The sequence below is a fragment of the Dermacentor silvarum genome, chromosome 3, assembly GCF_013339745.2.
Source record: "Dermacentor silvarum isolate Dsil-2018 chromosome 3, BIME_Dsil_1.4, whole genome shotgun sequence".
In the NCBI taxonomy this organism is placed as follows: Eukaryota; Metazoa; Arthropoda; class Arachnida; order Ixodida; family Ixodidae; genus Dermacentor; species Dermacentor silvarum.
The window spans coordinates 155,522,695-155,544,736 of NC_051156.1; the positions used below are offsets into that span (position 1 = coordinate 155,522,695).

At 45.4% G+C, this 22,042-nt stretch overlaps 1 protein-coding gene across 1 annotated transcript; it reads right to left on the reverse strand.

The window, feature by feature from the left end:
* Positions 1 to 8,196: 8,196 nt before the first annotated feature.
* Positions 8,197 to 14,022, reverse strand: LOC119445947 (uncharacterized). The gene is made up of 4 exons (XM_037710246.2): positions 13,959 to 14,022; positions 11,877 to 11,947; positions 10,374 to 10,772; positions 8,197 to 8,545 (listed from the first exon to the last, which is right to left on the reverse strand). The coding sequence occupies exons 2-4, from the start codon at positions 11,920 to 11,922 to the stop codon at positions 8,334 to 8,336; spliced, it is 657 nt and encodes a 218-aa protein (XP_037566174.1). The 5' UTR covers positions 11,923 to 11,947; positions 13,959 to 14,022; the 3' UTR covers positions 8,197 to 8,333.
* Between the last annotated feature and the right edge of the window lie 8,020 nt (positions 14,023 to 22,042).

A 22,042-nucleotide genomic window follows, 5' to 3' on the forward strand; every position in this document is an offset into this window, starting at 1 on the left:
CATGCTTAAGAAATAAAACATCTTAGAGTATACTAGAAGCGTAACATCAATGTACGACATGTTTGCTTCAAACGTTCTTCAGTGCGTTGTGCACGTTCTTCGTCATACTAGCGGTAAACCTTGCTAACGGCATGCGCATATGCAATGAAGAAGATCACATACGCAGAGGGGAATTCTATGGGCGGCTCCGATGAAGTCCAGCATACGCAGATAGTTCGTTTGATCTGTCCTAGTGATTGCACGGTCGGTTCTAGCAGAGACCGGAAAAGCAATGAGGAATCGCGTTGGTTGCAGATCGTTGCACCGATTCTGCATTTTAGGTAGGACGAGGTATGTTCATTTGCTCACAGTTCAGATTCAGATTCAAGTTTATTGTTTCATTAGTAAGTAGTACATATATAGAGTAGAAGTTATGAAGCAAGAGGTCCCGCAGTTAGAAACTGCAGCGGGACCTCCTGTTCTCAGTTACATAATAATATTGTTACGATGGGGTGCGTTTATTTAAAGATGAACCGATGAAAAAGGACAAAGGGTTGCCGCGCCGACACCGAGCCGCTCCAAAGACAAGCGCACTTCGTTCTCCTCTTCTGTCCTTCCGTAGCTTTTGCGTAACATTCCTCCCTTCACAGACGAAGCCCGCTGGGCGAGTAACTGTTACGTCCACTCTGAGTCACGTGGATGACAGCGTTTCAGGCGAGCGACGTGAGCAAGCTGCGTCTTCTTAGACCGGTAGCCATTGGACACGAGGCGAGCAATCAAGTAGGTTACATCACTGAGGCGATCGGTGATGACGAATGGCCCGGTGTAACGAGCCAGAAACTTCTGGCACAGGCCGCGCTTGCGAAGTGGTGTCCAAAGCCATACAATGTCCCCTTTGTCATAGGACACATTCTTATGTCGTGCATCATAGCGGATCTTGGAGTGGTCCTGGGATGCCAATGTACGGAGCTGAGCTATGCGGCGTGCTTCCTCAGCGCGGCAGAGAGTCTGGGCAAGAGAAGAGTCCGCATGAGGAGTAAAAGGTAGAATGGTGTCAAGGAAGTTGCGGGGTGGTCTAACATAAAGAAGATAGAAAGGGCTGTAGCCTGTAGTTTCATGCTTTGCGGTGTTGTAGGCGTATGTGATAAAAGGCAAGATGTCATCCCAATTTTTGTGCCTGGAATCCACGTACATCGAAAGCATGTTGGTCAAAGTTCTGTTAGTGCGCTCGACTAGACCATTTGTCTGTGGGTGATACGGGGTCGCGTGGCGAAAGTGGCAAGCACAGAGACGCAACAGCTCTTCGACTACGTCGGCCACGAACTGGCGACCGCGATCGCTCACAATAACACGAGGGGGTCCATGACGCAGTATAACGGAGGACAGGAGGAAGCTCGAAACATCAAGAGCCGTGGCCGTTGGCATCGCTGCGGTTTCCGCATAACGCGTCAGGTGGTCGACGCAGACTATAATCTAGCGGTTGTCATTGGATGAGCGCGGGAATGGGCCGAGAAGATCAACTCCAACCATTTCGAAAGGAGATGATGGTGGCGCCACAGGGTGAAGGAGTCCGACCGGCGCAGTATTAGGGCGCTTGAATTGCTGGCACTTGTTACAACTGGCCACATACTTTTCTGTATCTTGTCGCATACCAATCCAATAGAATCGACCCTGAATGCGGTGGTATGTTCTGGTGAAACCCAGGTGTCCAGTGGTGGAGTCGTCGTGCATAGAACGGAGTACGTGGTTTCTCAAATTCTTAGGGACCACTAAGAGGAGGCGGGCACCCTCAGCCGCGTAGTTCTTCTTGTAGAGCAGGTCATCTTGGATGACAAAGCCATTGTTACCTGTTGGCTGAGCAGCTGAGGCAAAGAGGCCATCCAGGCTGCGGTCGTTACGCTGCTCTTCCCGGAAGGTGGCCAGATCGGGAAAAAGAATGTCGTCGATGGCGGCCAGAAACTCATCGAAATTGTCGGCGTCACATTCACTTGTCGGTAGAGGGAGCCTCGAAAGACAGTCGGCGTCCGCATGATGCCGGCCACTCTTGAAACGGACTGCAAAGTCAAATTCCTGCAAACGTAGCGCCCATCGAGCAAGGCGGCCAGACGGGTCGCATAGACCAACCAACCAACATAGTGAATGGTGATCAGTAACTATCGTAAAGCGGCGCCCGTAGAGATATGGCCGGAACTTCTGGACTGCAAAGACGACAGCGAGGCACTCTAGCTCAGTGACGGTGTAATTCTGTTCGGCCTTGCTCAACGAACGGCTGGCGTAGGCAATGGCATGCTCGGCGTCACCAAAACGCTGGACGAGGACGGCGCCGAGGCCGATTCCACTCGCGTCAGTGTGCAATTCTGTTGAGGCAGAGGGGTCAAAATGGCGAAGGATTGGTCCGGAAGAGAGCAGGAACTTCAGTTGACGAAACGAGGAATCGCAATCTGCTGTCCAGGTGAAAGGGTTATCCTTGCGCAGCAATGAAGTCAGAGGGTAGGCAGTATCTGCAAAGTTGGGCACAAAACGTCGAAAGTACGAGCAAAGACCCAAGAAGCTCCTCAGCTCGCGTTGTGACTGCGGTTGTTTAAAGCCGGTAACTGCAGCGACCTTCTGTGGGTCTGGTCGCACCCCCTGCTTGTCCACTAGATGTCCAAGTACTAGCGCCTCTCGTTGGCCAAAGTGACATTTCTTTGAGTTGAGGGTAAGGGCAGCTTGTTCAAGGTACGTCAGAACAACGTCCAGTCGATGGTTGTGCTCTGCAAAGGTGCGGCCAAAAATGACGACGTCGTCAAGATAACATAAACAAATCTCCCATTTCAGGCCGCGCAGTACCGTGTCCATAAACCGTTCAAATGTTGCAGGCGCGTTGCACAAACCAAACGGCATGACGTTGAATTCAAACAAGCCGTCTGGGGTCACAAAAGCGGTTTTCTCTTTGTCAGTTGAATGCATGGGTATCTGCCAGTAGCCCGCCATCTGCCAGTAGCCCGCCATCTGCCAGTAGACCTGGCACTTGTAACAAGTGCCAGGTCTACAGATGAAAAGTAGGATGCGGAATGAAGACAGTCGATAACGTCATCGATCCGGGGAAGTGGATACACATCCTTTTTCGTCACAGAATTGAGACGCCGGTAGTCGACACAAAACCTCCAGGACCCATCTTTCTTTTTCACGAGGATGACCGGCGCAGCCCAAGGGCTAGAGGAATCTTGTATGACGCCCTTGGCTAGCATGTCGTCGACCTGTTGAGCGATGATCTTGCGCTCTGACGCGGACACACGGTAAGGCTTCTGCCTTATGGGATGCGCGGGCCCCGTGTCGATCCTGTGGCGAGCCCGCGTAGTTGGAACGTGAACTTTGTTAGCGTTCTGCGCGAAATCAAACAATGACGCATGCTTTCGAAGGACGCTGACCAGTGCTTGACGCTTCTCTGAGGACAATGACTTGTTGATCATTTTTAGAAACGGCAACGAGTCTTCAGCACCGTGCTCTTGGGATTCATGGGACGTGTCATCAGTTAAAGCGCCTATGCTGAGACTGGTATCCACTTCAAAAGAGGCAAGTCGGATACCGCTGGGTAGCACGACAGACTGGGAGGCTAAATTGGACACCCATAGTGTAGTTGTTCCGCAGGCCACAGAGAGGACGCATCGAGGTACGAGCACACTTTTCTTCACAACCATCGAAGGCACAGGCTCAACAATTGCATCAAATGTATCGGCGTCGACACCGCAAGCAGCAACTCCTACTCTGGATAAGGAACGTGCCGGTAAGACAGTATCTTCAATGACGGCGAGAGTGCGTGAACATGTAGCAGGTTGGTCAGCAAGAGGAGAGAGGAAAAGCTCGCCGGTACCGCAGTCAACAGTGGCACCGCACTGTTGTAGGAAGTCGAGGCCAAGAATTACGTCGTGAGTGGATTTAGCAAGCACTGCGAATTCGGCTTGATACACGTTATCGGAGAAGTAAACGTTCGCGGTGCACACACCAATAGGTCGGAGCAACTCGCCACTCACAGCACGAAATGTATTAGAGGTGTCCCAGCGAAACATCACTTTACGGCCTAGTCGGGTTTTGAAATGTTGGCTGATAACAGAGACACTCGCTCCTGTGTCCACTAAGGCCAAAGTAGTAACATTGTCCACTAAAACACGAATCTTATTATGACACATGGCGACTGGCGGAGGCATAGGGGCATGTAGCTGAAGATGACTAGCGACCGCACCTCCATTGGTCGCGCCGCCTAGTTTCCCGGCGGCGGTGACGTGAGACGCCGTCGCGGAGATGGAGACCTGCGCTGGCGTGAAGGCGGCGGCGTCAAGCTCCGCACAGAAGCTGGTGAGTCGCTACGGTAATTCGCCTGGTAGAGCGTCCTGCTATCAGAATCAGAGGACCAACGTGTCTCGTCACCTTGTCGGTTGCCCCGCCGATAAAAAGTACGCGGTCGTTCATAGGACGGTGGTGACGTGCGACGGCGGTGAGGACAAAATCGGGCGACGTGACCGCGAATGCCGCATTGGAAGCAGATGGGGCGTTCACGGGACGCACTGAAATTGTCAGTAGGAGGATAACTGGCACGGCCGTCCCACTCTTGAGGAACTGCAGGCGGTCTGCGTGAGTAACCGTTGTGAAACTGGTAACTGGGATGCGCGTTCGTAGTATGGTTTGACACTCCTGGACGAGGCGCGAAGTTGTAGGCATCTACGGAGGCGGCGGTAATGGTCGTCTCACCAAAGTCGCCGGAAGAGAAAGGCTCTCGAACCCGAGGAGTCGAGAGGGAAACCGCCTGGCGTCGGTCAAGCTCTTCTCGCACCACTTGCCGAATCATTGAGGCGAGGTCGGATGGAGCTGGGACCACGTCAACACTGGCGACGTTAGTCACGTTGGCCAGGCGACCGAACTTCGGTGTGATACGCCGAGCTCTGAGCGCTTCAAATGTGCGGCAGTGCAGGACGACGTCCGTTACGGATTCCAGATGGTCTTTTCCTATGAGGAACTGGTACACGTCCTCAGCGATCCCTTTCAGCAGATGGCCAACTTTATCCTCTTCTGACATCTGAGGGTCCAGGGCCTTGCACAACTTAAGCACTTCCTCGATGTACGTAGTGCATGTTTCGCCGGGGACTTGAGCTCGCTGCATTAGCGTTTGCTCTGCACGCTTCTTTTTAGCTGTCGGATCTCCGAAAGACTTCTTAATTTCGTCTACGAACTTCTCCCAAGTTGTCAAGCTTTCTTCATGGTTTTCAAGCCACACAGACGCTGTTCCCTTGAGGAAGAAGGCGACGTTGTTAAGCTGGGCGGTGGCATTCCAGCCGTTGAACCGACTTGCTCGTTGGTAGAAGCTGAGCCATCCGTCGACGTCTTCTCCGTCTTTTCCAGCGAAGGTGCGTGGCTCGATGTAGGGCTGCCATGGAACGCTGGTAGAAGGTGGCGGATTGTCGCCGTCAGAAGCCATCTCTGGTGGCAGACCGGCAATTCGGCGACTTCGTCGAAGCTCCACGGATTGCGCCTCAGCGGTCGGTTCGTTGTCGTTCTTCGGGGGCGCCGTTGTTTTACCCAGCACCGTCCACCAAAACTGTTACGATGGGGTGCGTTTATTTAAAGATGAACCGATGAAAAAGGACAAAGGGTTGCCGCGCCGACACCGAGCCGCTCCAAAGACAAGCGCACTTCGTTCTCCTCTTCTGTCCTTCCGTAGCTTTTGCGTAACAATATATAAATAAAAAGGCGTCAATTGCGGTTATGCACAAAGAACGGATTACACAATTTCTACAGTGTTAAAGCAATAAACCCTATGGCAACACATCAGAACATAAAAAATGTACATAATAAGCAATTGAGAAGACTTTTATTCGCGGTGTCCTTCAAGGACGCTACGAGTTCAAGGAACGGTGAGGCGGCGTGGGCCACCGTCTCCAAAGACACCGGTGACCAGCCGCGCGAGCAGAGCGGGCTGAGCGTTGGCGATGCCGCTGGACGGAGGCGCGTCTTCTTCACAATCGCCCCCGCAGTAAAATAGCCATCCTGGCGACCTAAGAGGTTGGAGTTGGAGGGCTATGGTAGGGCTTGAGACGCGCCACGTGGATGAGGTCACGGCCATGCCGGCGCATGTCGTCAGATGGAGAAAATGGCTCGATGAGAAAATTCACCGGGGACGTTCGCTCCAAGATGTGGTATGGTCCTTCGTACTTTGGAACGAGTTTCGAGGAGAGGCCAGGAGTTTGGCATGGAACAGCCAGCCATACAAGATACCCTGGGGCATACGTGAGATTTCGTAGTGAGTCGGCGCGGTCTTCCTTGTGGCGCTGTTGTTTGGTGTGATCTAAAAGGTGCGCGCGGGCTGGCGGCACTCTTCGGCTTGTCGGGCAGCTTCCTACACAGGTGGGCACTCCGAAGCGTCAGGACGGCATGGAAGGAGTGTGTCGATGGTATGCAAAGGCTCCCGTTCATATAGGAGCAACAAAGGGGAAAATCCCGTAGTAGCTTGTATCGCGGTGTTGTATGCGAACGTTAAAAGGAAGTACGCGGTCCCAGTTCCCATCATCGATGCCACGTAGATCGCGAGCATATCACCGAGAGTGTGGTTAAACCGTTCTGTGAGCCCGTTAGTTTGCGTATGGTGTGCTGTGCTCGTTGGATGAATAATGTGGCGTTCTGAAAGCAGAGCTTCGACGACTTCGGAGATGAAGGCGCGACCTCTATCACTGAGCAGTTCTAGAGGTGCGCCATGTCGAAGGATGAAGCTATGTAGGACGAAAGAGGCTATATCCCGCACTGTAGCATTCGGTAAATCAGCAGTTTCGGCGTAGCGTGTCAAAATGGTCCACAGAAACTATGATCCACCGATTGCCATCTGGTGTCATGGGAAGCGGACGGTCCGTTAGAGATCAATGCCGAGGCGACCGAAGGGTTTGGCAGGACACGGAAGCGGTTGCAAGGCGCCAGATGCGCGTAAAGGTGGTAATTTGTGACGTTGACAGTCGGGGCAGCACTAAACAAACTTTCGTACAGAATCGTACATTCCCCGCCAGTAGTAGCGATGGCGAATACGTTCGTAAGTCTTAAATACTCCGGCGTGGCTACATTGCGGATCGTCGTGAAAAGAGGCACATATTAGGGATCTTAAGCTGCGGGGAATGACTAGTAGCCATCTACGGCCTTCGGGAGCGTAGTTGCGTCGGTGGAGCAGCTCATCACGAATGGCGAAATGAACAGCTTGGCGTCGGAGGGATCGGGATACAGAGGTGGTCAGTGATCCAGAAAGATAGGCGAAAAGAGAAGCCATCGACGGGTCACGGCGTTGTTCGGTGCCAATCGAGTCAAGGTCAGCAGATGACAGTTCGGATTAGCAAGACTATTCCTTCGAATGATATAAGGTAAATGTGGGTTTTTAGGTAGGCGGTAAAAACGATGCTGTGGTTGTGCCAGATAATTTTATTTATTGTGAGGAGATTTAAATCAGGGAAGATGGGGTTAACATGAGCGTTATAAGGAGCCGGTGCGATGATACAGACAGCGTTATTTTGGATGTGCTGCAAGGGAGCGATATGACAGCGATAGGTAAGGCCGCAAGAACTTATACAGTAATTTAAATGGCTATAAATAAAGGCATAATACAATGTTAGGAGAGTGTGCTTTTGAAAGTAGTGTCTGGCGTTTAAAAGCACCCTTATACCATAAGCGGATTTCTTTTTTAAGAAGCTGACATGCAAATTAAACTTTAGAAAGGACTCTAATTGAACACCTAAAAATGAGCACTCATTAGATGGTAATATTGGGTGAGAAGCTATGTACAGTGGTTGAAGGTTAGGTCGAATTTTATTGTGTGAATTAAAACCGTAAACTTTGTTTTTTGAGGGTTAATTTGCAATTTATTTTCTGCACCGACAACTGATATGATTTAGTTCATCATTTAAACGCTCAGATAGCATACAGATGTCGTTATGGGAAGTATAAACAGTGGGTGTCGTCCGCGTACAAAAGACATTCTGCATAAGTTAGGCTGTTTGGGAAATCATTAATGAAGATTAGAAATAAGAGGGGACTGAGTATGGACCCCTGTTGAACGCCAGTGTTAAAAGTGTTTGTGTCAGACAGTACTCCTGAAATGTGAACCTGTTGCTGTCTATCGTGTACTTACAATATTAATACCTTTATGGGCATTCCATCAGGCCAAGAAGGGGTTGCCTCACAACGATAAAATTGTAAAGAAAGGCAAACTGCATCTCCCCAACAGTTTATTTCCTGGCTCAATACACGTTTATCCGTGCTTAATCGACAAACGTTTGTGACCTCTGCAGTGATTCCGAAAGAGCAAATTCGCAAGTCATGGGGCATATTTTTCGCATCAGTGTCAATTAAGGAAACGGCGGAGTGACGGTAGCAACGGCTTGGTTCAGTGCGTCTCGGAAACTCCCGTGCAGTAGTGCCGCCAGCTGGTCCTGGACGCGGGTCTTGATCGCGTCGTAGTACTTCTTCTGGCGCTCCTTGTTCAGGCCCAATTTGGTGCTTTCGCTTATCTTAAGCTCCAGTGAATTCAGTCTGATAGTCTTCAAGATGGCAGGAACCGCTACACAGGAAGTAAAACGCACATTTGCATCTAATTTCTGCCACGCATAATAAACACACATTCCATATATATATATATATATATGAACAAAAAGAAATGAATCGATGGGCCCGATTTTTACTAATCATATCATAAGAAGCCAGCAAACAACGACACCAAGGACAACATAGGGGAAATTGCTTGTACTTACTATGTGAATTAAAGAACTCATAGATTAATGGAAATGAAAGTGGATGAAAAAACAACTTGCCGCAGGTGAGGAACGATCCCACGTCTTCGCATTACGCATGCGATGCTCTTACCAATTGAGCTACCGCGGCGCCTTTTCCCATCCACTTTCTGGGGTATATGTTTTTCTACTTCAAATAACCCTGGTAGTTGGGGTGTATAACTCATACACCTTGGCGGCAGATGTGGAACATCCTTGCTGCCCCAGGCGTCACGAGTACGTTATAATTTTGGGTGAAGGAGACTGGTCAATAAACCCACCCATGATACCTGAAGACATGAATGTTGCCGGATTCGAGACCCTCGTTATGTAATGAACGAGAAGAAAGGGAACCAAGGGGCCATATATATATATATATATATATATATATATATATATATATATATATATATATATCACATCAAGCCGACAGGCAATAACACCAAGTAAAGCATACGATCAACTGCTTGTTTCATAGTAAATATAAACATGATAAATGGAAATGGAAGGAAAAAGAACTGGCTGTATGAGGGGTACGAACCCATGTCTTCGCTTTACGCGCACGATACTCTTATCATATGAGCTACAATGGCATCACTTTCATATCCACTTCCTTGAGTATTATATTTGTACCAGATACTCAAGAAAGTGGATGTAAAAACAGTGCCGCAGTAGCTGAACAGGTAAGTGCATCGCACGCGTAGTGCAAAGACGTGAGTTCGTATCCCACCTGCGGACAGTTGTGTTTTCGCCCATGTTCATTTCCCTTTGCATATCATTTATACATCAATTTTCAATTGGTGTCATTATCGGCTGGCTTCATAAACTTGTGAGTTACGAAAATCGGGCTCCTCCGTTCACACTTCGCCTTGCCAACTTCACGGTTATAAATTGTTAATTCCAATACGGGCCATAGGGTAATTAGTTAAAAACGTAATGAGTGAATGTTTGTTAATTAGTCGAATGTGCATTTCCATTTTTTCTGCAAGTAATGTCCGCCACTTCGAGTAGACCAGCTCATGAACAAGAATCATCGTGCTATCTGCTACAGGCAACTTTCAAAATTTTTTTAAAGTGTTCGCTGAAACACCCGGTATATATAAAGTGTGTAGCTCCTGAATGTAATGTTTGAGGCGCAGTGCGTTTACAATTGTCATTACTGCATTCTCATTGCTAGACTGTCCGGAAACTGTAGCCGTCGGCAATCTTATACTGAACATATTGGATTACGGGAGATCAGGTAAGTTAAGTAGCATTCGCATCGGTTAGTCAGTGGAAGGGTGACCATCCGGAAACGCTGGCTGCTCTTATCTCCATTGCCACGGAATAGTTCAACTGGTCGCCTGGTGCGAGACAGTTATGGAAACAGGAGCGCACGTATTTCCCTACATTTCCTTAAGGAAAGAAAGTGTCACTAAGCTATGTGCTTGCCCTATCGAATCCATTATTTAGATTATATAACGCACTCTATCATAACGCTTATTTTCGGTACCTGAGGATATCACCTTTTTATCAATTTGCGGAGCCTTCGAATTATTCCATTGCACTAAGAGATTTGTAGCCATTTCCCCCCTTTCCAACAGGGTTTCAGGGTGCGAAGTAATTGCTCTGTTGACTTACATCGGGCGCTTGTGACCTCCACGAAGAAGTTCGTGTTCTCAATGAACATGTCGACGCTGTAGCTGGTTGAACCAAGGACCTTGTGACCCTTTGCCTTGACCTTATAGGACACTCGAACGCCGTCAAGAGACACGTGGCAACCGAACGTCGTGTTCGTGGCCTCCCAAGCGGGTGCACCACAGTCGCCACGACGTCTGACTAGCGACAAGCCGTAAACGATGCCGGAAGTAAAGTCAGCCTTGAGGTTTCGGTTCGTGACAAACGTCTTTTTGACATTGACTTCGAAATTGGGTACCGGTGCCGGATCGAGGTTCCGGTTTCGAACTTCAGTAGGCAGTCGAGTACTGAGTACTGCATCGATGAAGTTGTTTGAGTCCTGTGGAAGCGCGCAGAGGGCTCCTGAAAAGAGTTTGGTGCGGTTAACGCCTGTCGGCTGTGCAGGCCACTTAACTCAGTTCTCTTTAAGATCACGTCTTGCGCACCTTTTGAAAAGGTGGCCAATATTCAGCACATATGATTGAGATCTGCATGCCACGTGGTAACGGAATACTAAGCAGAACAACTAATAGATCTATAGGTAAGTATTCGAAGATTGTCTGTGCATTACACCTGCAGGAAAGGTTTGCTTACGGAGTGCTAAAACGCAATAAGAACATCATTTCAAGTTTGTCGGCCGACCAACAGAGATTATGGTCGCGCAGTATCATAGATTGCCTATAATTTTCACGCATACTGTCCTATCTTCTGCAAAGCAAGGGCACAAAAGTACTTTACAGAAGTTTCGCTTATATTATAGCCCTTCGTAATTTCTTAATAATAAGCAGGTTAACTATTTTCCATGTTAGTGGCACCAACGCGAAAACGAGCTGATATGGGAATCTTAAAATTACGGAATGCATGTCCACTCGTAGAAACAGAACCACATGATTACACACTGACAGAACGAGCACAAAATGCCCAGTAATATATTACCTGCATCGCGTCAGAATAGACGTACTGACCCATGTTGCAGTGTGCTTGCGCAGACAAAAGGCGAAAGAAAACATAATTAGCCAGCAGCGATATCTAGGAAGACTATCACGGAGCTGTACGGCGTTATCAATAGCAGGATAGTAAAATAAATCCGGCTAACATGTGGGATAGTCCACATATCACAAACGGGAAGCTCTGCAAACCATCGTGTGCGACAGGATCAGCTGCGTGAATGAAAACAACACTGTTTTGTTCTGACTAACTTGCCAACCCAGTGTGCTGCTTGTCAATGTGAGACACTTTTGTCTTGCGAATAAGACTTTAGCAATAAGGTAAAATAAGAACGCGTGCGAACATATAGAGGCTCACTATAAATTGAAAACAGGAAGTGACTGCGTGGGTGACATCTCGATAATGCAAATAACTCTGAAAGTTAATTTCAAATATATATGCAGCAACCGGATCACCAAGGAGTTCTACTCAATTTGCGTATGGCGCTACGGCTCCTCTTTCTAAACCTTTTCTACTTACCAGCACCGCAAAGAAGGAAGATGAGAGTAGATAAAGGCGTCATCATTGGTGTTGAGGAGCTGTAACTTCACCTGCGAAAATTATCCCAAATTAAATCACGACGCCTTTTCACTGTCGCACGCTACATTTAACGTGTTATGAAGCCTCGAAGACAGTTGCGACAACATGCGAATATTGGTAATACAGATTTTGAGGCAGCACGATGAATTTTTAGGTTAGGTCTGGTTTTTCATGTGCCTCGTTAACATAATCGTTAGCATAATTATCCACGCGAAACAACATTGTCAGCATAACAACGCGCTCTATCCTTTAGCCCAAAATACCGAGCTTCGAAACTATACGATAGTGGAATCGCAATAATTCCGAAGAAAAACGCGCTTGAAAGAGAGATCTTAATACAATCCTTTCACAGGCTTCATTGGGAGAAATATGAAGTCTCTGGAGCTTTTCTGTTTGACAAACGATATGTCTTATTAATTTAATGAAACATGCCTGCTAAAAATACATTGTTGGAGATATCCGAGTTCTGTCACATCATCTGGATTCCTTGAAGCGGCAGGCATTATGTGCAAAAGAAATGAATAGGTGATGTAAGTTTATAACAAAAAATAGCTAATAATTTTGTAACATATCCAAGAGCTCATGTTCGAATTATGGAATTGAAGCCGAACAGTAACAAGTAATATGCCTTTAGCAGAAATTCTGTACTTAATGGCGGTTTCAAGAGATAAATCTTTAAGATCAGTGGAGAAATGGATTGATGTTTCACCTAGCTATGAGCTAAAAACTTTCAAAATGTAGCTCCGGAGAAGTGGCGCTAAGCGCACAATTTGTGGTAAATTGAAATTAGTCATAACAGCTTGGCTTCATTTCGACATCCGAACGTGTGCTTAATAGGAAACATTAAAGTTTTATTACTGAACATTTCCATTAGATCACATCACTTTGTAACTTGTCTTGCAAGTAATGTGCGCCCTCCATTTAACTCCCACAATCTGACAGAGCATTGATATCCCATAGAGGAGAGTTTTCTTTAGGTCGGTTTTAATTATATTAGATAAACCGACATATTCACTACGCCTAAGCATGAGTTGTGTATCGAGCAGAGATTCAAGTACAAATGATACCGCGTTCAAAAGTCATGCGCCGCAGAGTATGTTGACTCTGAAATTTGGGAAATAGTTTGTGTAAAATTTTATCTGAACATATTGCGGCAATAAATCTCGCTGCAGAAAAGTTTCACGTAGCAAAGTGCGTCGCCTATAGAAGCGCACATCCGTTTGCAATGTTGGCTGATACGAAATATTGTGGGTGGTTTACTCTGATCCGAAACAGCAACTCTACAAATGCCGACTAGTGATTTTATTTCTTTTATGACTACATTTACCTTAGCAGGAAGTGCATGCCCTTACTATTCTAGTGTGCACGCGTATGACATATGCACCTAGCACAGGAAAAAAGTACTAAAACTGCCTCGGCAATTACATTCTGCATAATTGCTAATCAAGACTTCTCTAGCGAACTAACGGTTGATAGCTAGCTATATAGGAAGTTTAGCAAGTCGCCATGTATTCACTATAAAAAAATAGCGCGAAATAAGGAATCCAGGATTATCAGGAGAAGACAGAACGCTTTCAAGGCTACCGCCTTCTTTCTGTCTCCATAAAAGCTTATAATCATGAACCATGACGACTGACATCAGTATATCACTGCAGCTCCGCATTAAGCTAATGGGCAACAGAATACAAGCTAGACCGTTGGTGCTTAGATATCATTTTGTAAGTAGTGTGGCAACGCTACACACTCTCTCAGCATTTTGGCGGTTTCGTATTTAATAGCTATGGTTTGCCTTTATACTCCTGTCATTACGACGTTTGCTTTTCAAGTAATTGTACTGCTGCATGTAAATCAGGCAAATCTAGCGGCACTGTATAGTGCTATATATTGACAACTTTTATAAAGTTTAGTTTCTTTCTGCAAATATTCCTGACTCCCTTTAAAAATACTTACTGCCCAATATCTATGTGACTATCAAGCTGAATTTGTTAGCCATTAGCAGCAGACAAATGTTTGAGCTCTCACCTTCGAAGGCTTCCGCTGCGTGTGCTGTCGAGACGATAACACGACAATTATATAGGTGGCGGCTCCGTCTGGATTTCCCGCGCACAGTCCCATTCTTGTCGTCCACGGTAGATAAGATATTGAGTGATAACAACAAAGCTGACCCTTTGTGCCTGCAATAGTTCTTGTTTGCTCAGCACCTGCGAAGCGATATGGTTTTGTATTTTCCCATGCATTGTTCCTTCTGACGATTGGAAAGAGCGGATCGCGAAAGCGAACTGCATGACTAGGCTGACGCATATACTATTGTTGCATTATTGTTTATTTACCTCAGAGAGTCACAGAGTTTGTCATCCACAGTGTAACTTTTATTTGAAGCATTCGTTCGCGTAAGGTTTAGCTCCTGTTTGTTTTAAGCTATTTTGTTACAAAACAGTTGCCAAGTCCAAGCTTGAGTATGCGTCCAAAGCGCGGGGCCCTCACTTTTCATTAATTATTTATTATCTTGATGAAATACAAAACCGCTCTGCAGCGTTTATCGTTCCCAACTACCTCGCTACTGATTGCAGTTTCTCGCAAGGTGTGATCTGACCTACTTGATGTACACGCAGAAAAATTACTTGTATGTCTCTCTACCATTACATTTAGCGCAACCATTATCTGAACGTATTCTTCTTATTGCAGCTCGATATATTTTATTACGCATTGACCATTAACTTTTAAGTCCTATGAAGCCCATCTGTAACAAAAAAGCCCACGTCTTTCAGCGCGCTCAAGACTTCAGCTTATAATAACCACATTACTGAGAAATTGTCAACAACATGGATCCTTGTTCGTTAAAAATTGTACCATGATCGTATCTCTTCACTCTGCAGCGCCGAAAGAAGAGTTGCAAGCGTTTCAAGTACATTAGCATATAGATTTTTTTTCTTTTCTGGCTTGTTCCTTACAGAGTGATTGTAGTCTTGTGGTAACGTCCGTTTCGGTCACACATAGTGCGATAGTAAAAAAAAAAAACCTATAGGAGATGACCACCTAAACATGATAAACAATCTTCACCCACAAAAACGCAGTATACCTAGTCGGTGACAACCTAAGAAGTGCAGACAAGCTATACTTTCAAAAACGCAGTGCCCCTGCTCTTCACCTTTGAATAAGAGCTGATCCTGCTGGAGTGCGCACATAACTTAATGACTTTGTTCTTCTAATGTGAATGCTAGGATAATTGCAATATAAAAGCTAGTGGTTTGAAGCTAAAATGTTAGCTATATTGCTGAGCCGTAATATAAAGATCACCCATACAATTGTGCAAATTGTGCATAAATGCAAATTGTGTTCGAGTTGGACAGCGTACTTATAACTTTGTAGTTCTTAAGTTGTCTCCGACTATATCTTAGACAAATTATATACATGTATAAACAATAAAGTTCGCTTATTTCCGTGACCCCAAGCGAGCTTGCGGGTTCAACGAGCTGTTTTCTTTTCGTACAGATCTGTCTTTATCTCACTGGCTTCAGGAGGGAGCACATTTATTATATGAAGTCTTGAGCGCGTTGAAAGACGTGGGCTTTTTTGTTACAGATGGGCTTCATAGGACTTAAAAGTTAATGGTCAATGCGTAATAAAATATATCAAGCTGCAAATCTCCAGGCCACATTTTATGGGTGATCGTATATGTCGGCTCAGCGAAAATGAATATTTCAGCTTGAAACAAAGATCTATCCATTTTCAATAAGAACAGCATTTACATCAGCCGAGCAAAGGCATTAAGCTGTGAACGGACTCCCGCTGGCTCGGCTCTGTTTCAGAGATGAACGGCCGGTGCAGTGCGTTTGTGTTCTATTCAGACAATCGTCCGTTCGCTTCGCCAGACAATGAAGCGTTTCATATCCATATTATATGAGAAGTAAGCAGCTAGCTGCCTCAGCAAAAGTGCAATGCTTTCATCTATAGTTAATAACTTAATATCACGTCCTTAACAACACAAACTCAAATATTCTTGCACATCGAGAAAAGTTAGCACAACTTATTCCCGTTAATTTCGGTCTCTGTAGACAATTTTAATACGATAAAAGAAAGAATGAAATGTTATTTGAGTTGGATGTATTTAGTGCAGTTTTCGGAACCATTCCTATGTAAACTTCGATCCAGCGTATCAAGAATACTATTATGGGCCTTGTGTTAATATTACCAAAGTTAATAACACTTCGAGCTATAAATTACAGGCTATGAAAACTTTTGGGCTTGATTTAGAGGATAAAATAACGCAAATAATGTACCACTTTAAAAAAAAAAGCTATTGTTGAAATGCCGTCCCCACTGGGTTCGCCCTTAACCGTAAACGAGTTCTGTGCATGCAGGCAAACTTCAAGATGATAGTGATCTATTGGCAACTCCGGAATCCGCTACTTGATCTGGCAACACTGTACAAAAAAAGCAACGATTGCTACGACATCCACATTCACGGCTGCTCTTTCGCTTGTGGCTGTGGTCACATTTCTCGTTTGTGTCGTCGAATCAAGGCGTTCATGGAATCCGAAAGGGTCCTTGCTGCCGATCACATTATTGTGATCGATGTCAAGGATTTGTGCGACGAAATCACGGAAATAGTTGCGCTGTGCGTGCAGATGTCGGGCCTCCCAAGGAAGACGCAACATATTTCTTTAAAGACAACGAGCCTTTCCAGAGAGCCCGAGATAACAAAGGTAGTATTTGTGCGTAGCGGGACTCCGAAAGGTACCAGAACTTTTTCGCGGGGTCGCTCCGCTGTTACAGGTACGATACTTGATTGTTTTCGACCTTCATAAGCAACTCCCCACTGCCACTCGTATTGCAGTGTATCATGCACATATAGCATCTCACAATATATAGGCAGTAACGTCTATCGTGCTTTCAGAAGATATATGCGGATATTATGCACTGATAGAACGAGGCTAAACAACTGTAAAGTTACCTAGTCAGTCTGTCTTGGTATAAAAACAAATGAGAGTTACGTTTGTGAGTCGGGGTGCACCTTCCTTTTATAGTCAGCTGACACGTGTGATAAGGTCATCTGTGTCCGGTGAGTGCTCGCAGTACGCAGTGTTCGAGGTGGGGCCTGGGTTTGCAAACACAGCAGAAACCTGCCACCCGTAGAAATTCTGAAACCCGGTTAAACGTGAAAAGTGAGTAACAACTAATCGGACCAATTTACGTTTCTTCCAACAGGTTTCCAAAATTTAGCGAGGGTTTTCTTTTGGCAAAGTCAGTTGTATTAGTGTAAATCCACGACTTGGAAGTGAATTCAACCAGTTGTATATAATGCAATTTAGCGGTGTGCACACCGTCGGAAACCAAACTAGCGGCGCTGTGGGCGCAGGTCGAATGCTTCAAAGTTGGACCGAGCGCTATTGGCAGTTGCTTCTATATTTCTTGCGAGCAAATACACTGTGAAACACACCTCGTTGAATGAGAAAATAGCACCTTCTGCTTGTACCGCTAAACTAAAGCATGCTATGTCCAGGATAGGTCGCTTCGCGGCATAACAGGTGTCATGATCAACTTCGGACCTTCCGAGGCAGTTATCATTCCTGCTACCGTGCCCGCAGACAAAAGTGCATTAGCGAGAATATTCCTGCTTCTTAAAGCATTAGTAACACTAATTCTGGGGCAGAAAACTATAGACGAACTAAAACCAAATGAAGCTTAAGCGTACATCCCTATAGTTTATTAAAGCGCCTGCCTGAAGAAAGTACACTCCGTGATTTGAAACGCCAGCGAGATATGTTTTATAAACAAAAAGAATGCCGTGGTCTAAAGAAGTCCACCAGAGGGAAGTGTTTTAAACAAACCGGTATAGTACCAGCCACCTTTTCCCAATGCGGACGTTTCTTCCCATGCTTGCTTCACGACATGCATGCTTTCCCATGCATGTCGTCTGCTTCTTTCTAGAAACGATGAAATGATACATTACTGACTTTCCACCACCATGATACGCTTAATAGTACACAACAAGAGTCTTTCGACGTCAGCCTTTTTTCATTTTCGGGCTTGTGCGCGGCGGCATCAGGATGATTTGAGAACTACGAGGCATTCAGCGAATGCCGTGATAGGAAATCCTCTTTCGCTTCAAACCTGAACCTGGATCGGATGTTTCCCGGCGAGGCCGCTATAGATAGCGAGCATTTACTTGGAGTCGCCAATACAAGCTGAAAATTTGGTCTAGGAATTAGGTAACTTGCAAGTTAAATGGCAAGGTAAAGAAGTAATTAGTTAAAAACCGAATTAGTGATTTCTTGTTAATTAGTCGATTATGCATTTCAATTTTTTTGAAAGTAATGTCCGCCTTTTCGACTAGACCAGCTCATGAAGTAGCATTGTGCTATCTGCCACAGGCATCCTTTAAAAATTTTTGAGTGTTGGCTGGAATACCCGGTATACCTTCTTTGTTGTCGTATGTTCTCTCTAGCTTGGTTTTCTCTGATTTCAGTAAAATGATATGTTTATTGCTATTCCGTAGTTTTACAAAAAAAAAGTTGTTACGTAGTTGATTTCACTAAGGGGGCAACTTTTACTCCCATCATGACTGCAGCTTTGGCGTAGTACGAAAGAGTCGAATGCTGTTATTCGTGTGCAAAAGATTATGCATGTACAGATAAGAATGCTACGTAGAACATATCAGATGTGACTGCTCCCTCCCCCCCCTCCCCCACCCCCCTGACGAGACATCTGGCACCAAGACACCTAGCACTGTGCGACACATCTAAGTAGTATCCACTATACGAGTTAATATGGCTATGCTCTCAGTGGCATGGCACACACTGATTGCAGCTGTATCATATCCAGAAAATAAAAACAACTGGCTCGCGCATGCGAGATCTACCTGTCTATGATTATGCGGCTGGTGAAGCTGAGCACAACAATTATTTGAGGATACTAAAGAGAATAAAACAAACCTGATTTCGCTGACCGTATCGACGACACAATTTTCCCTTTACGGTACGGGGCCTGATTCTGTTAAAATAAAAGAAATATTTCTTTGACCATAAAACGAAATAAGAGGCCATTTCTCGAGATAAATGGTTTCTGTTTCCTGTATTCAAAGAAATATTCTCTAGTAAAAATAGAAATGATCTTTTTCTATGTTAGTTCACATTTATTTTTTACAGCGTACAGCTTCTGTAAAATTGTTATCCGAGGTAGAAATTGTCATACGGAAGCTAACAGCTATGCTTCTGAATTTCCTAACAAATATGTGCATGTTACACAGATTTATAATTTATAGTTACTACACCATTGTTGTTTTCCTATATCCATACGTCATACGACGTTCGTAGTTGGTTTCTCTTGTGTTCTTGGGAATTCAGAAATGGCACCTTGTATATATTTAGCGAGCCTAATTAATGGAAACATCATAGGTAATGCGTAGGCAAAGTTTAAAATGTGGAGAATAATCACGGTATTTGCAGTACCATACGTAGTTTCAACACATCCAACACAGCAACACAGACTCAATGCAAGTCGGACCTGTGTCGGGTTTCTCACAATACAGCTTTGTGTTCCTTGATAACGGCTACGCCGCTCGTGTACATAAAATAAGCATTTTCTCAGACGCTGCATGTTTGAATTTCGTCGTAGGGAACTAGATTATAGCCTTTCCTGTGCGTTAGTTGTTATCAGTCGTCATTACGGTAACTCGTGCTTTTTTTGTATTTTTTTGTGTGAAGCGTTACCTGCACTTTTAGAAATCACCCGTTGGATGTAGCATTATTCTACTTCAGCCAGATTACTCTCAGCGGCGGACAAATATTTCACTTGAAAATTTGTCTCTACAGTTTCTGGAAGGGAAGCTGCGTTCTTAATAAAAGTCGAATTTTAAAATAAAGGTGGAGTGAAAGGTAGCTATAATGATACATAGAGCAGTTTGTGGCTACAAAAATTATGAGGTGGCGCGGGGAGTCTGTAAATGGACTAATGGTGCAAGTGCTAACGTTCGCAAATGCCATTCTGTGCTTCGAATTGAATATTATGTAGTGGTTGGAAGTTAAACAAAGATGAGTAGGACGGTGGGCATTGGGAGGCCAGGGTAAAACAACACATGAGGCAATGCTGAGTGACATGGGTTGAGGCTTTTTTGAAATCACAGAAGCCCAGAGCAAAATTAGTTTTGAAGAAACGCTAAGGAACATGGATGAAAATAAATCGGCAGCTAAAGGGCTTAAGAATCTGTACCTGAAAAACGTGGACAGGAAAGGAAAGTTGGCAACCAAGTACAGGGTAATTGAAAGTGTAAATGGACAAAAAGAAGTCATCAAAAAGAAAGAGAATCAGAAACGATAAATCGGATGCAAAGTACGGAAACAAAGATGACCATAGATATTTATAAGAATGGGAACTTGGAAATTAGAAGCGAACATCTGTACGATAAACAGAAAGGGCCGTGCCTTGCTTGGTTCGAGCTGGTTGCCTCAGAACAAAAACATGCCGCAGCAAATATTCGGAACTAGATGAGGCATCTGTATGCTGCAGCGAAAATCCGGAGACTTGCGCTCAGCTCATCCTAATGGAATGCGAAGGGATTCACCCAGTGAGAACCGTAGGTAACCTACACTTTCCCGAAGCACTTGGATTTGAAGTGGATGGAAGCATCGACCGGTCAGTAGTCGAGATAAGCAAGAGCCGTTTAGAGTATGGGTCATAGGCAGCGGTACAATGTAGAGATTGAATAAAAAAACATTGAGAAGGTGTATAAAAATGCTAGATAGATAAAGAAACATGTATAGCATACCTGATTAAATTAAGCAGGCTAGGTGACTACTTGTCCGCGCCTTCTTTCAAGGAGAATGCCATTAAATTACCATCATCACCAAAAAAGCTGGATATGGTGAAGGTTTCGTAAACGGCAATAAATATTACGCCGAAATAAAGGTAAAACATCTATCACATGTGCTTTGAGATCAAGCAAGCTTTTTCAGCATATAAATAGGCCCAGGGTACATTCTAAAGTATACCTTAATTATTTTCTTGCGACGGTATAAATATACATTGTAAATGGAAATATTATGCATTCGTCATTTACGGCATTCCGTTCTAAATATTACCTGCACAAATTGGCTTGGAGAAGCTAATTGTGGGCGTGATAAAAAATAACTAAGCTTCGCGCCAATGCAGTATTCTCTATGTTCCGCTCTTCTCCACTTTTGGCGATCAATAATATAATACGTCGTGCAGCTGAGAAAAAAATTGAAGCATGCTTGTCTTGGCAGGTCCAATCTTAGCAACATGGCGTATTAAGGAAGACAGTGTGTTTCTTTTGTAATCATTTACAAATAGAAATTGTGCTGTACTTTCGAAACTACACTTGTCGGTAATGGTCTAACGTATGTGTGCTCGTGTAATATTGTTGCGCGAAAACGTATATTTACAAATATTTACAAAATAGGCGAGTAGCACAGGCGTAGCAGCAACCAGCCAAGATGGCGAGGAGCAACCTCTACTTCCTCTTCCTCAGTGCCGGTCTAATGCTGACCTCTGCTTCGGTGCCGGTCTTCTTCTTCTGTCTCGCGTCATTACCCCCCGGGCGAAAACACGTGCACCATCCGGGCAGGTCAGAGTGCAGCATCAGCGGACGGGTGATACGGCTTCAGCCGGGCAACATGAACTACGTCAGTCTTGATCGGCGCAGAAGATAACATTGGTTGTGCCGGTGCAATCTCATAAGTCACGTCGGTAACTTGGCGCAGAACGCGATAAGGACCATGGTAGGTGGTAGAAGCTTCCCGGAGAAACCAACGTGTCGAGTTGGCGACCAGAGGAGCACTGAGGATCCAGGAGCGTAACATACATCCTTGTGACGGCAATCGTAACGGTTCTTCTGTGACACCTGCGACATCTGAAGGCGGTCACGCGCGATATGACGCGCAGCGTGCGCCCTTTCGATGGCATCCTGTGCGTACTCCGACGGTTGTTGTGGGGCGGCTGGTAGTACAGTATCCATAGGTAGTGTCGGTTCCCGGCCAAAAAGAAGGTAAAACGGTGAACAACCTGCCTTATCGTGGCGTGACGAATTATAGGCAAATGTGACAAAGGGTAATGTAGCATCCCAGTCGCGGTGGTCGGCGGAAACG